General features: G+C 43.2%; 1 protein-coding gene across 2 annotated transcripts; it reads right to left on the bottom strand.

Annotated features, from left to right (window-relative positions):
* Nucleotides 1–5,058: 5,058 nt before the first annotated feature.
* On the bottom strand, nt 5,059–11,070 carry rem1 (RAS (RAD and GEM)-like GTP-binding 1). Of its 2 annotated transcripts, none has more exons than XM_068315206.1 (5): nt 10,861–11,070; nt 8,879–9,279; nt 7,075–7,157; nt 6,201–6,405; nt 5,059–6,070 (listed from the first exon to the last, which is right to left on the bottom strand). In XM_068315206.1, the coding sequence occupies exons 2-5, from the start codon at nt 9,243–9,245 to the stop codon at nt 5,796–5,798; spliced, it is 930 nt and encodes a 309-aa protein (XP_068171307.1). In that variant the 5' UTR covers nt 9,246–9,279; nt 10,861–11,070; the 3' UTR covers nt 5,059–5,795. The 2 variants fall into 2 exon arrangements, with proteins under 2 accessions (XP_068171307.1, XP_068171306.1); XM_068315205.1 differs by having other exon boundaries at nt 5,059–6,073; nt 10,861–11,067.
* Nucleotides 11,071–13,445: the final 2,375 nt, after the last annotated feature.

Genomic DNA, 13,445 nt, shown 5'->3' with positions numbered 1-13,445 from the left:
AAAATGCAAAATGTCGTCCATCCATCTTCTTGACAGTCTGAAACCTGTCAGGAAGATGGATGGATGTGGATAGACTAGACTACACAACTAGACTAGACTACACAGCTAGGCTAGACTACACAGCTAGGCTAGACTACACAACTAAAGTAAACTACATAAATAGACTAGACTACACAACTAGACTAGACTACACAGCTAGGCTAGACTACACAACTAAAGTAAACTACATAAATAGACTAGACTACACAACTAGACTAAACTACATAACTAGACTAGACTACACAACTAAAGTAAACTACATAACTAGACTGCAATACACAACTAGAGTAGGCCACACAACTAGACTACATAAATAGACTAAACTAAATCAATAAACCAGACTACACAACTGGATTAGATTACACAACTAGACTAGACTACCCAAGTAGACTAGACAATATAAATAGACTAGGCTACACAGCTAGATTAGACTACACAAATAGAGTAAAGTACACAGACTAGACTATACTACTAGCCTAGACTACATAGCTAGAAGAGACTACGTAAATGGACTAGACTACAAAACTAGAGTAGGCAAATGCAAAACTCAACTAAACGAGGAAAAGCACAAAGACTACAAAAGTCCACGAAGGAGTTATAATTATCCGTCAATAAAATACGAGTTATTCATTCCTGCATAGCTATCGTAGGTGGATTGGGTTTGAGTGTCAGACGTGTTGGGTCAGGTCTGTTTCTGGTGGCCCACAAATGCCCAGAAGGCATTTGCCTCATCCAACAGGCGCTTCCCACAGGGAGGCTGTTGCGTAAATATGTAGAAGAACTTAGTAAATACTCGTCTAGTTGATGGTGGCGGGTGAAGTAGTGACATAGTTGATAGCTGAATGGTTAACATAGAGGCCTTGGGTTTTAAAGGTCATGTGTCTGGGTGGGTTCTCTGGCTTCCTCCCACCTCCAGACATGTGCTTCAGGTTAATTGGCCGGTCCCAAATTCCCGTATGAGTGTGTGCGTACGTGTTTGTCTGTCTGTGTGGCTCTGAGGTGCACTGGCGTTTTCAAGTTTTCAAGGTCCGTTGGGTAGTATAGACATAGCTTTTAGAGTATCGATGCATGTTTACCTAATGAGCTGTATTTCATTTCATGTCACCCCTACGCCTTTGACGACCTTTTGCACCCCACCTACATAATTCCTAACAGGAAGGCCTTGGAGAATATGGTGGAAGACGAGCACAAGGCCACAAAGGAGAAGGCCTTCGCTCTGGTGAGCAAGGCCTCTGCTGACATGTGGACACCCACGAACATGGACGGCGACTTGAGGCTGGTTGGAGCAGATGATATACTTGCAGTCCACCACCAGATGTCACTGTTACATGTGGTTTCAAAGCCCTGAAACTGTTTCATTTTCCAGCACAATCAGATTAACCCTGTGGAAGCTTCGGGAGGCTTCAGCTGCCCGACCCTAGTTATTTTCATTCACTTTATTAAAGACAAAGTGTTTAGTTTAAACATTGTTGATTTAACCAACCTCATCATTGCTTAACATACATGCAGTACTTACGTCCTGTTCTTATCTGACCCTCTAAAAGAATCACACCCAACTCCGGGGCTCCTTTTATTGGGGGGGGCGAGGGAAATTGGAGCATAGCACTATGGCAGGGGTGGTTGAATTGTTTTTGAACTTGTACTCTGTTAATATAAAGTTTGGTGTTGATGACATTAATGAGAATACTTACCATACTTGTATATGGGATTATGTACTATGGGGTTTTTAAGTGTTTTCCTTGAACTATAGATGAGGTTCAGTAATGTTCCTTTACTAGGACAGTTGGTGTGGACCAACAATGGAAAAGCCCTGTCCTAGGATGTTTGGGCGAGTCTTGTCTCAGACAGTGAAGAGGAAGAATGTGCTTCTGAGAGCATCTTTTTTTAAACTTGTGAGTAAAAAAATAAAAAGGGAATCATTGCGGTATTTGGTTGTTCTTTTTTTTTTTACACCTAGCCCTCATCTAAAGAACTCATTCACATGTGGTGGTAGCAGAAGGATGGGCCCTGTCTGGGCTCCACCATGCCATCAGTCTGCGGGTGGTGGGGTGTCTAAGATGTGATAAACCTCTTTCAAAAGCGTAGACGTTAGATTACTTCGTTGGTCTGTAACCACCTCCCACAGAATTCCTACCCTTGAGAAAAGCTAAAAAGAATGTATGAAAGCCATCTGAACAAAAGGATTGGTAGTACTGCACCTCACAAACATCCTGGTTGTCGTGTCTTGACTCTGTACTCCTCTCCCAGATCAACATCAAGATCAGAATGTGGATCAAACTGTGCCAAGTGGTGGAACATCACAAGTTTTCAACGTCTGGGTATTTTAATTAACATTTACTTTCATTTCCAAATCAGAATTGGAATCACATGACTTTGAGTTTTATTGAAAATACTTGAACTTCTTCAGATCATACTTAAAGCTGCGTCGCTGCAAAGCTGCAGAATTACCTGTTTTCTGTCAACGTCTTCTTTGATGACACCTCCGACCCATCAGGGGGCGCCACTGTCCCAGACATACATCCATAGGAGGAGAGACTTTGTACATTGAGGTTGGTTTGGGGGTGTGTGTGTGTGTGTGTGTGTGTGTGTGTGTGTGTGTGTGTGTGTGTGTGTGTGTGTGTGTGTGTGTGTGTGTGTGTGTGTTCTGAAGACAGAACAGGCAGAGGAACCTGCAGTTTAACTAAACACCGGTCATCTGCTTTGTGTCTGTTCGTAAATCAAACATGAGAGGCGGACATGTTTAAACGTCCCATAGAATGATGTCGGTGACGTAACGTTCACACACACACACACACACACACACACACACACACACACACACACACACACACACACACACACACACACACACCTGGTGTGAGTCTGTTTCTACACAACCCAGTGTTACTGAGTAGAGGGATGAGTTATAAACCTGACAGAAACTTTCTGTCTTTCTTTTGTTTTCATGGAACTTACTGGGAGACAGTGTTTGGAAGTGAGAGGAGGGTGTGACATGTATGTGCTATTTTGGTTCCATTTTTCACTTTGCATTTGCATGTTTATTTAATTTAAGGTGGTTTAATATCAGTATGGGGAGAGTTCATAAACGTTTAAATTACCGTAAAATTACTAGAGTGCACCTCTGGGTGCGACGCCACCCGGAGGTGCCTCACTCTCCCAGTCAGCTGGGATAGGCTCCAGCACCCCACGACCTGGGACAGCGGAAGAAGCGGGTCTAGACAATGGATGGACTGATTGACATTGAACGTTCTCTTTAGCAAGGCACCTCCCCTCCCTCTCACTTCTTCTTTGGCCTGCAAATCCATTTCTAAAACACATTCTGATTGGACAGCACCTGCTCTTCGTGGTCTGGGAAAATCTGACAGGAAGTCGTCCGCCCCTGAGCTCTAGGAGGACGGTTCTCATGCTCCTGCCAAACAACAGAGACTTACAGGACATCAGAAATTGGCGGTTGGTGTCCTTCTTCTGCACAGACTATAGACTCCTCTCAAGGTCTCGGCCAACAGGCTAAGAAAAGTGATGGAGCAGGTTGTTCATGTGGACCAGACTTACTGTGTACCTGGCAGGCTAATCACAGATAACATACATGTAATTCTGAATGTTTTGTAACTCTCAAGATCATTTGACAAAGGACTTGGTATCATTTCAATAGATCAAGAAAAGGCTTCTGACTGAGTTGAACACATGTACTCGTGTCAAACGCCTGAAAGTTTCAGTTTCAGCTCTAACTGTTTTGCCAAGATTCAAACCATTGAGAAAAAGAACCCGTTAGGAGAACAAGAGATCATTAAATGGAATGTTTCATGTAGTGTTAGACTGTTAGACTGGGCCGGAATGTCCCCTGAATGTCTCTTATGGACCGTTTCCTGTCCTTTCACAGATCATCACCTACATCAAGCCAAAGCTGTTGGTGTTTTATGGTCACTGTTGGACATAAAATAACGGAGGAAAAGCAAGATTCTCGATTATTTTGTCCAGAGACTAGATTTTCATTTATTTCAATAATTCCTACCAGATCCAGGAAGAAGCCAAACCCACAGCTTTGAACCTTTGGTCGTCCTCCACTGAGAGGATGTTTACACATCACTGTGTGTGTGTGTGTGTGTGTGTGTGTGTGTGTGTGTGTGTGTGTGTGTGTGTGTGTGTGTGTGTGTGTGTGTGTCATCCGGGTTGAACAAAGTCATGCATTTTTTCCATTACCCCGAACAAATCAATGTGAAACAAGCCTGTTCCATCCAGTGCCCCTATTCCACCACAGCGTGGGCGTGTCACAAAATGTGTGATCAATAAGCTGATGGGATATCTGATCTGGAAAACTGGGACATCTATGTGCCAGATGTGGTATCCAGATAAGTTGTGCTGATTTGAAGCAGGTTGTGGTTATTTCACAGCTTCATGTTGGTTCACTTCTAAAAATAAAGGGTCAGGGACTTTTTGAGAGTTTTCCCCTCGCGGCACCAGCAAGTTCACGACTGTAGCTGTGAAAACACGCTGGATGGAATGCTGTGAAGTGTATACATTCACGTCTCTCTCTGGATGATCACAACCTTCAACACAGTTCCATTTTCAGACCGAGCCTGTAGATTTGTTTTAGTATACACAGATTAAGACTTAATCCGTCAGGTTTACAGCTGTAGAATGCTTTCTGTTAGTACTAATTAGCAACAATAAGCATGCTAACATGCTATAAGAATGTTGAACATGGTCAACATTGAACAAGCATGTCAGCATGGTCACTGCCAACATTAGTACGCTGGTTTTAACAACTGTAGCTCCAGGCATCAAAGTCCCCAAAACACCGTCCGTCTCTATACGAGCCTGTTTTCTGTCAACCCTACAGAGGTGTAAGCACACAACACTGTTATGATCACTGCTCAGTAAACCCTTCTCCACTGTGGTCAACAGTCCACAGGTCGCCGTGGCAACAGTAAACACGCACGAGGCCTGGGGTTTGACATGGTGGGTGTTAACGTGAATTGGAGCACAAGAGTTTGGATCGCTGCAGAAATAACAACTAAATAAAAGACAAAGATGAATTTTATTAACCATTTATCACAGTAAAATAAACAAATGAAGCAACTCTTCAAAATATTTTTTTCTGAAAAAATGGAAAATATGCAAGAAAAAAAATGAAGGAAATTCTGTAAAAGTATATACGGTGATAAAAGACAAGTCACCCTTAAGAGGCCTGTTGTTAGAGGTACTGTCTGTGCATGTGTAGCTGTAGCATGTTGTCACGCACAATCAGAACAAGCACACGTAGTTCAGTCACAAATGAAATGAAAGGGTGAAATTCAGGAGAAAATGTTTGTGTATGAAGTTTGAGAGACTGTTTCTTTAAAGGTTTCCGAACAGCGTTGAACTTAAAGCAGAAGAAACCTCAGGAGAACAGTAAACGGAATGGAAACTACCACACACACACACACACACACACACACACACACACACACACACGCACACACACACACACACACACACACACACACACACGCACACACCCAACCTTAAACCCCTCAGTGATGAGTTTGTCGTCAGTCTGTTGATCTATATTTAGTCCATCCGGAGGAGATTGCCCCCCAACAGTCAACGGGTTGTCCACAGTGGCTTCTCCCCACGTGCTGTAGATGTTCGCTCATGCTGCTCTTCCTGTTTGGGCTTGAGAACCCCAGCAGACACCATCATCAGTCACGTCACAAGAGGAGACCTGTGACCCCACCCACCCAGTCCCACCTGACGCCGCTGGTGGACTCCAGTCCTCAGAGGACGGCCAGATTGTGGCAGCTCTTGGAACGCGCCTTGACCGCCATTCGCTGGTTGTTGCGTGCGATCAGTCGGTCCAGGAGGCGCCGAGCCTTCTGGCTGAGGCTCTCCTTGCGTTTGTAAATGGAGCGTCGGTGCTTGATGGCGTCACCGTTGTCCCGGCGGAGGCGGATCTGTCGGACCACGCCCTCAAACAGCTCGTCCACGTTGTGCTGCAGAGAGGCGGAGGTCTCGATGAACTTACAGTCAAACATCACTGCACACGCTCGGCCTTCTGGGAAAGAAGCAGAGCAAATTATTCTGATGACGGGAGGCAATATAAATGTGTGTACGGGTAAACCTGGGATGTGGTTTACCGAGCTGAAATTGCACATGTATCCCATGTGACCTTTGACCCTCACCTTCAACAGCAACTTCTCGACAACGGACCAGATCACTTTTGTTGCCCACGAGGATGATGGGAATGTTTTCCTCCTGGTGGGCGCGCCGCAGCGTGATGCGGAGCTCAGAGGCGGAGTCAAAGCTGGAGCGGTCGGTGACGGAGTAAACGATGATGTAGGCGCTCCCTATTTTCAGACAGTCCTGAGAGAAGCGCTCCTCCTCCTCCTGACGTGTACACAGAAGCACACGGGACGCGTCACGTCACGCAAACATCGCATTCTTGTACAGGAAGAGTTTCAAACGTGTTACTCCCCGCCGACCTGGAGGGGGCACACCTCTGTTTTCTGAATATTATTAATAAAATAATTACTAGTATTATTCTACACCAAAAATAGTAGCTCAGTCTGGCTGTGTAGATGTTTTTGTGTAATAATGAAAAGCTTATCTGACATTTTTTGCAAATCATAACGTATTCTATTCTCTGTTTTCTAAATAATAGATTTTAACTTCAGCAAATGAAAGAAATGAATGTTGAAACACATTCATGAATATTAATAGCAGTACATTAACCCCTCGCGTATTCGCGCTTTTAAGATGCACGGCTTCACCTCATCGCGGATTTTTAGTAGTTGGTCATGTGATACCGTACACGCATTCTATTGGCTGACAGCATCCGGATGTGCGCTGTATTAAAGAAACACTTAGCAGCACTTTAAACACTATCAGAGACTGTCTAAAGAGCTGTTAAAGGTAATACAGACAGGAGGTGGTGTAATATCAGTATGGGGAGGGTTCAGAAACATTTAAATTATACGTAAATAATAAAATAAATAGTTTGTCGATATATCGCAGAATTTCGTTGTTTGCGTCGATCCCAGAACACATGCAGTTTACCAGACTGTTGTGCTCCCAGGTATCCATGACGATGAGTTTGGTTTTCTCCCCGTCAACGGTCAGTGTCTGCTCGTATGCGTCCGCTGGAAGACACAGAAGGTCAAACCATCAACAAGCAGACGGACATCGTTCACGTGCTGTTGTCAAACCGTAAAAAAGGTAATAATTAATAAATTCTATTTATTATTATTATTCTGAGCCGGATTTTGATAAAAACAAGCGTGAGCTCAGTCACTTTAACAACACAAAACATGGAGGTTTCTGTACTTGTGAGGTGAAATCTGTGCAAATGAATGTGTGAGTAATGCTAGAAATGAGTAGATATACTGTAGGTAAACTTTGGGTTACGTTGTTAATAACATGACAAACTATTACATTTTATTTATTAATATAATGCAGAGAAAAGCGCCTTCTCGTCTCCAGCTGATTTTTCCTCATTTTGGGTCACGGGGGTTGATATGAGCTAATAATAGGATGTTAGACATTTTATTCTAATTTATTGTACAGTAACATGATCTTGTGTGTTTAAAAGGTTTACTAATAATTTTATGATTCCAATATTTGTAATATACAGATGAAAAGTGGAGAAAAATGACGTAAATTTGATTATTATTTGTATTTGCCATGAAAACCAACATATAATCAAGAACGACTTAACTACGAATGCCGTTAGCGAGGTTTACCTGTGAACCATTAACAATGTATTATAAATGTTGACGGACATTTTTATACAGTATGAGGAAAAAACTTTTTTAGATAATAGCACTAAATTGCCAAATATGAATTAACCTACGCAGATCTGTAATCCTAACAGCGTTGGAAACTACATCTAGTGTTGTGACTGATTTTCGCCAATTTGCTTAGAATGTGGGCAGCATGGTGGGGCACTGGGTAGGACTGTTGCCTTGGTCTTGGTTTGATTCCATCTTTTTGAAGAAGGATTATCATTGATTTGGACCCCTGGTGGACATTCTGGGTGCTGCAGATCTGCGTATTGTTTCTGTGCTTCCAGACCTGATCAGTGAAGTGGCTTCACATTGAATTGGAACAATGTTCGCAGCTCTCCAGCTGCATATCAGTTTTCATATAGTATGAAAAAATGTTGTTTAAGTTGAAAATACTAATGTATAGCACGTATTGTTTAATTTGCAATGTGATAATCTGGTTGCATTTGAATGTACTTGCAGAAAGTTATTATTTTCTGACCATGCTTACCAAGTATTGTCATTTTTTATATGTTCTAATCCATTTAGAATAGAATCAATAGATGTATTATTGCTTAGTGTGTACTATAAGGGTGTTCTATATGACTGCAATATTAGTTGACAGTAAAGCAAATGTTAGCGTGTATTCCCAAACGTTACTTAGCAGACGTTCTCTTCCTGCAGATATACGGTCTTCTTGTCTGGCTTGCTAGTCAACCCTGATAGTGTTGCTGGAGATTTGGGACAGAAGGGTGGCCGGATCAAGACCAGCATGGACCAAAGTCTGTGAACTGGTAGCAGTTCATCTACTGACTACTGCCCTTGAGCAAGGCACCCAATCCCCAAAACCGGTACTGGTACAGGTCTTTATGTGTCTTCAACTTAACTGTCTGCTTGCAATAAAAAGCTGACTGATAAACTAGCTGACTACTGTGGAAATAATGCAGCATAAAACATAACCTGCTGTAAAGAAAGAAACCAAGAGAGCCTGGAATGTGTTCAACCAATCAAATGCATTTAATTTCCTTTGAATTTGTTCAAACTAAAAACGTAAAATCTGAATATTTAAACTGATGGGACAAGAAAACATAACTTCCCACCTGCAGGTTGTTCATCTTTCTCCGTAATCCCAGCAAAGATTCCTGCTAGGCTGGTTTTCCCGACCCCTTGGTCGCCTAGCAACACAACTCTGTAAACAGAGTCTGAGTCACTCTGTGCATCGTCCTCGGAGTCTGAGCTCCACTGAGCGTGGTAGTGCAGCGACCTGTCTCCCAGGTGGTAGGACGCTGACTGTGTTAACGGGGGGTGGCTGTGCTGGGGGCGGGGCCTCTCTGGGTCGGGCCATGTGACGCCGGTGAGCCGAGGATCTGGAGTCCAGGACGGGTGCTGGTGGAGGTTGACGGGAGGAACAGGTGTGCTGCATCGGCGCCGCAGGGCCTCCTTCTCTCTCTGGGCGTTGAGGGTCATGTTATCGGTGCGACAGCATCAGGACAGAGGAGATCTGAGGTACGTGGAGGAAATACTGAGGTTTAAGGAGGAGGCCCGCTGGACTTCGTCCCAAACATAGTAAACAGATACCAGTTAGTATCCACTGCCCCACACTCCCAACAGTTTAATGTCGTCATTTCGTCTTCAGCTCATCTCTGCGCTTCTTAAAGCCAATAATGGAATAACGGCTGATAACATAATAAATTTGTCCTTTTCGAAATATAATAGGCAAATAAAGTAATAAAAGGAACCTCCTTGCTGTGCGGCGACAGCGCTACCCCCTGCACACGATTGGTTTGAGCTAAATGTTTCTAAAACTATTGTGGCTGATGGAGGAGAACATGGATTTGGTCTCAGATGAATTTAAACTCAAGGTGAGTTCTTTTTAGGAAAGCAAGGTACGATCAGCAGAGATTGACCAACCCGTACCCTAAACCAGCTGGCTTGTCTCAGATGTTGGTTTACAACCTCCAGTCCAGTGCTTATCAGTGGTATCACTGGTGTTCACAGTGTTGGCACGCTTGAGTTGTCTTACCACGGCAGCGGGGCGACACAAAGCCACCGCGGGGCATTTTCAGACCGCAGTGCTTTTGAGAACATAGACTTTTAAAACTTCTTACAATCACCTCTTCTTTTTGAGTTTTGATCTTCGTACCCTACTCTTAATGTGAGCTCACTGATTTTAAATGCTTGACTTTTGTTTCCTGTTTGAACGGTAATTATACAAACTACTGCCACCTGCTGGTCGGAGTGCTCATCAGGCAAACAGTCCTGAATTATCTGAGGCCATTTGGGTCCAGCCTGTCTTTAATGTCAATGAATGAAGCCCGGCTGTTCTCTGCTGATTCTGTACAATATCCGGGTAGAAAATGTACGTTTTTAATGATTATCAGTCCCACATGTTCTGTAGCTGACCGATTATACCTTTGATCACATATTTTCTAATCATTCTGCTCCGCTCTTACAATGAACAATATCGGCTGAGAAATGGAAACCCTCAAACGTTTCATTATCTCACGTGAAACTGAATACTTAGCAGTTGAATCCCAGGTTGATTCCTGGCTATTAGAGGCTAAAGAAGCCTTCCAGTAAGAACCAGTATGTACAGACACACAAATAAACATCCTGCAATAAATAATTCAAATATGTAAAGGTTGGAAATGTTACAGAGCTGTCTTTGTCCTGTCTGTCCAGTCTCTTGTTAACGTCCCGCTGATTACCTGAAAATCCTCCATAACCCACTTTGTTTTTCTAGTAATTATCTTTCACAGCAGAAATATCAGACAATCAGAAAGTCAAAGGTCACACGTGTGTCATGAAAAGTGTGTACTAGAATATGTCTGATGGTGAAGTAGTCTAACACAATAAAATATTCCATCTTCTGTTCTCAACTTCTTCCATGTCATCAGTGGATAAAAAAAAAATCACATCATCTGTATGTAAATACAAAAAGTGTCAGGGACGTGTCATGAATGACTGATCTGATCCTCACATACATGTACGTAACGTGTTCAAAAACACCTTTGTTCTAAATAGTGGCAGAAAAATCCCTAGAAATAAAGTCAGCATCAGAAAGCAGCAGATAGAAACCTACCGTCCCGTCTCCATCCGGTCGGCAGCAGGACTGGAGCGAACCCTGTCCCTGTGTGTAACTGAACCCCGGCGCCACGGCAACCTGCCTGGAAAGAAAAGTTTCACAGCCGCGTTAAAAATTCAGCAGTGGAATCAGTGTGTGTGTGTGTGTGTGTGTGTGTGTGTGTGTGTGTGTGTGTGTGTGTGTGTGTGTGTGTGTGTGTGTGTGTGTCAGAGTGACGAGAGGAGAAACAGATAACTGAGGAGGGAGTTTGTGTGTGTGTGTGTGTGTGTGTGTGTGTGTGTGTGTGTGTGTGTGTGTGTGTGTGTGTGTGTGTGTGTGTGTGTGTGTGTGTGTGTGTGTGTGTGTGTGTGTGTGTGTGTGTGTGTGTGTCCGGGGGGAGGGATTAGGGTTAGGGTTGAGGGGTTTTCACATTGAATGTGGACTTCTGCTTCTATTTTTCCGATTATTTATTTATCATGGAATTATTTGACATCCACTGATGTTCATGCTTTAGTTCCACACACACCAGCACCAAAGTACAGAGGTGACCCCAGGAGGTCATTACCTGGAGCTGAAGACACGGATCTATTAGGATTGGCTGCCATAAGTGTGTGTATTCAGGTTTGGTGTGAACACATTGAAACTGTGACATAAAAAAAAATCTATTTCATATGAATAAATGTTGGACAGTCTCATGTTTTTAAGTCATTGATGACACGTGTGTCTCTGGTGAATATTTATTTTGAGATTTTTTTATGACTTAATATGGAAACTATTTCCTGATTGCTTGTGTCGCGTTGCCATTGGCAGAGGTAAGTGTGCTCTGAGGACCTTCGTAAATGACATTCCTGTTTCACTCTACTGCTTCAAATATAAACCAGTCAACAATGTCATTCCATTTCTGAAGTTTCATTATATCTGATTCTTAATGCTTCTTTAATGCTTCATGGTTTCTAAAATTTACACGCCACATAGAAAGAGTTTAAAGAGTAAAACTCAAAGCAGCAAACGCTTCGATTTGATCCACTGCATCGGTTTAAAAATCAGAAGTTCCCTCCTCTTCCCCTTTATATCCAATCAGTCACATGCTCAGGAGCCAATCACCTGTCATCAAGCCCTGATTGGACCCAACAGCTTCAATGACAACATTTTGGCGTTAGAAAGACTTTCATTGATGGCAGCCCTCGGTACCACAGACACAACCTCCCTGATGCAGTTCAGCATCATCTGCAAAAAATAAGTCTATTCTTCCTCCTTGGCCTACTTTATAAATAGATGCTGTTAAATGACGTGTGTGATGTCTGCAAACCTGATGTTAAAGATATGCTATAAAAGAAAACAAACAAACAAACAAACAAACAAACAAGTTCTCAGTCCAGTTTTTCAGCATCTTCTTGAACAGCCGAGCTGAACGGACCCAGTCCCCGTCCAGCCATGAGGGACCAGAGCTCCATGTGTGTCTGGTTGGACTGATAGTGATGTCTGCTGCCCCCACATGGCCACGAGAGGAAGTGTAACACTACACGTCCATCTATCCACCCGTCCGTCCGTCCATTCGGTTGGGCTCTCTGACCAATGTCTTGGAGAGCAGGACATTGTTCCAGGGCCATCTTGGGATGAATAGAGACACTGAATACCACATGAACCCCTCTGTACATTCATATTCTCCTACAATCCAATTAGTTTTTCTCGTTATTCTGATAATTTCTCATATTCTGATGTTTTGTCCGTGTACTTCTGGTACAGGTAACTGTACAAAAAGGAATTATCCCCTTGGGGATCAGCAACATATTTTGATTCTGTTCCTGTACTTCAGTCTCCAAGGCTTCCTCTGGTCCGTCCCACACCGACACCTCATACGTGTTGTAGCCGGTTACGCCACCTGTCCCAGCTGTCAGATCTTGAGGCCCCCGTGGAGGGGCCCCTACACCATCTCTGCTCCCAGAGTCTTTCATTTTGGCCTCAGTCACGAGTCTCTTCACACTGGATCTCTTCTCTTGAGTCTCATCATGACTCACACTGAAGCTTCGATCTGGTTCAGGGTTCAGGTTCGTTTCCGGTGTCATGACTTACTGCCACCAGCAGAAGGCGCCTTTGAGCCATAAACTACACAGACATGTGGACATTGAACTTTCTAATGACACAGCAGGTCACCTCTGCTATCTGAACTACTGCACTCAGGTGTGGGGAAACACACATAAAAGTGTTTCTTACTCCAGGAAAAAGCCGTAAGAATTCTCCACAATGCCCATTATACAGCACACACACTTACGTTGCATGACCTCGTAAGTTAAAAGATTGCTCAGAACTTTTTTTTTTTCTCGGATGTTGTTGATGTTGCACATGAGATGAAGGTGTGAAGTCTGTTGAAGTCTGTTGTAATTGTAATTGTTCCTGTGTAATCCATTTCACACATCCAAAAGTAATAGAATATACGGCTTCTACTGTATATTCTGTTATTACTTTTGGGATGCATAAATGTCATGTTGGGATGCACAAATTTTTTTCTGAAGCGCATTTCATTTTTCAATATGGTATAATATGAGGTTTTTATCTTGTCTGTTTGTTGAGAAGTCCAGTTGAGAGCCCCCGGGTCAGGAGAC

The sequence above is a fragment of the Antennarius striatus genome, chromosome 5 (genome assembly GCF_040054535.1).
Source record: "Antennarius striatus isolate MH-2024 chromosome 5, ASM4005453v1, whole genome shotgun sequence".
Lineage (NCBI taxonomy): Eukaryota > Metazoa > Chordata > Actinopteri > Lophiiformes > Antennariidae > Antennarius > Antennarius striatus.
Note: the sequence above shows the minus strand (reverse complement) of the source record. Positions and strands in the feature narration are given on the sequence as shown.

Coding starts and splice junctions, on each gene's coding strand:
- rem1 (XM_068315205.1), bottom strand. CDS start 9,245: ATGACCCTCAACGCCCAGAGAGAGAAGGAGGCCCTGCGGCGCCGATGC. Junction 7,158..8,878: donor GAAAGATGAACAACCTGCAG/GTGGGAAGTTAT, acceptor TGTGTCTTCCAG/CGGACGCATACGAGCAGACA. Junction 6,074..6,200: donor TCGAGAAGTTGCTGTTGAAG/GTGAGGGTCAAA, acceptor CTTCTTTCCCAG/AAGGCCGAGCGTGTGCAGTG.